The sequence below is a fragment of the Marmota marmota genome, unplaced genomic scaffold (genome assembly GCF_001458135.2).
Source record: "Marmota marmota marmota unplaced genomic scaffold, marMar, whole genome shotgun sequence".
Classification (NCBI taxonomy): domain Eukaryota; kingdom Metazoa; phylum Chordata; class Mammalia; order Rodentia; family Sciuridae; genus Marmota; species Marmota marmota.
Genome location: NW_025999853.1, coordinates 8,952,838 through 8,954,770, shown reverse-complemented (window position 1 = coordinate 8,954,770; position 1,933 = coordinate 8,952,838). Strand labels below are relative to the sequence as shown.

Here is a 1,933-nt window from a genome sequence, read left to right as displayed (position 1 = left end):
CCTGGGAACAAATCTTTACTCCTCACACTTCAGATAGAGCCCTAATATCCAGAGTATACAAAGAACTCAAAAAATTAGACAATAAGAGAACAAACAACCCAATCAACAAATGGGCCAAGGACCGTCTGGTTCTTTATCACCTGTTTGCTTCAAGATCAAACACCCAATCCCCGGCTCAAGGCTGAACACGTAGCCCGCCACTCAAGGCCGAGCACTTAACCCCCTTTTGTGCCAACAAGGCAGCTTGCAGACCCAGACCCTGTTAGATTTAGGCAGCACAGCAGAAGGGCTATAAAAGCCTTCCCCAGCTGCCCACCCCCAGACACACACTTCTTTCCTTCTTTCTTTTCTCCTCTGTTGCACTGCTGCAATAAAGATCTCTTGGTTGCTCCGAGTGTTGTGGTCACTTTCCTTTCACTCTTCATGTCCCATCTGCACCCCAAAGTGAAAGGAATTCTTACAATTTGTCCATTTCCATAAGTGACAGGGAGTCCATTATAAACATCATAGAAGAGATCTAGAAGGACCCTCTACCCCACCCAGGTCATTAAGGACCAGCCCTTTCGGTATACAGAAGAGAAAGCAAGAAACAGAAAGGTTCCAATGACACACAGCGGGTTGGTGGCAGTGCTGAAAGTCAGATCCCCAACCCTTGAAGCAATGCTTTCTTCCCCTGAAGACCACCCAGGACAGATATGCTTCCATTTGGAAATAATTATTGAGGACAATCTTTATATATTGACTTCCTAAACATTCCCAACATCTTCAAATGAATTCAGAGATCTTGGTGAGCTTCTGAAACTGGGAAAAACCAGAAAATTTTCAGATCTGTTTAGGATCCAAATTTCCCTACCAGAGTAGCTGAAGCCCCTTCTGGCTCACCTGTCCAAAGTCGGAGAATTTTCTGCCCGTGCCTCGCGTCTCCAGGACCACAGCCGACATGCTGGCTCCCCGGGAAGTAAGGTCTGTGAGTCTGGGCTGCAGTGGCAGGTAGGTTTGCAACCCGAACAAACGTGGAGCGAAGGGTTTTAACCTACATCAGGGAGGAGACCAGGTTCCAAAGGGTGCCTCCTGCTGCGCAACAAGCAGGGTGACACCCCTCTGGTGGGCGTTGTCCTGACGCAGAGAGGGAGAGCCGCCCACCTCCTGCTCCAGGTCACCTGCTCTGGGCGGCCAGGAGGGGAGGACTCCAGGAGGGTGTGGCAGACACTTGGCACTGGGCAACCTGCCCTGAAGGGAGGAAAGAAGTCAGAAAGTGCAGGGTCATCGGTGTCCTGGTGATTAGACAGGTTTGACACTTCTGGGACTCTCAGAATCCTGGAGGGCAGGTTCTGTACAATTAGAATTAAACCTGAGACAGCTTGCTGATAACAAGCATGTGCACAATTCCCCCTCCCGCAATCAAGCAGAGCCAGGACTCTAATTTAGATTTTCTTTTTGGTCCCTTTTATTAACCACTGAGTGAATGGCTTTGCTGTGATTTGTCTTTAGAGAAGCACACGTGGATGACATTACTAACACTGAGCACAGGAGCCACCGACCAAAGGTAAGAGCCACCTAGACTAAAATCCACCCATGTGTTCTTCAGCTACCTGTGTAACTGCTGGGGGCTCTGAAGGGAGAATTGTAGCAGCACCTTGCTGGAATATTCATGAATAACAGGGAGAAGGGGTGTATTCAACATTTAGTAGCCACTTGCCACCTAATTCAACATTCAGTAAGTGCAAGATAGTATTTAAAAGTATGTCCACTGTGTGTATATATACCACATTTTTTAACCATTCATCTACTGACAGGCACCTGGGTCCATAATATGACTTTTGTGAAATATAACCATTGATATGGCCCTATCACAGTAGTATGCTGATTTTAGTTCTTTTGGATAATTACCAAGGAGTGGGATGACTGTGTCATGTGGTGGTTCTATTCCTAG

General features: G+C 47.3%; 1 protein-coding gene across 1 annotated transcript in view; it reads right to left on the bottom strand.

Moving 5' to 3' along the window:
• Pah (phenylalanine hydroxylase) overlaps positions 1-1,107 on the bottom strand; it is a 69,109-nt gene extending 68,002 nt beyond the window's left edge. Inside the window, exon 1 of the mRNA XM_015482843.2 lies at positions 883-1,107. Within this exon, the coding sequence (XP_015338329.1) occupies positions 883-942 (60 nt within the window). The 5' untranslated portion in view covers positions 943-1,107. The remainder of the gene's footprint in view (positions 1-882) is intronic.
• Between the last annotated feature and the right edge of the window lie 826 nt (positions 1,108-1,933).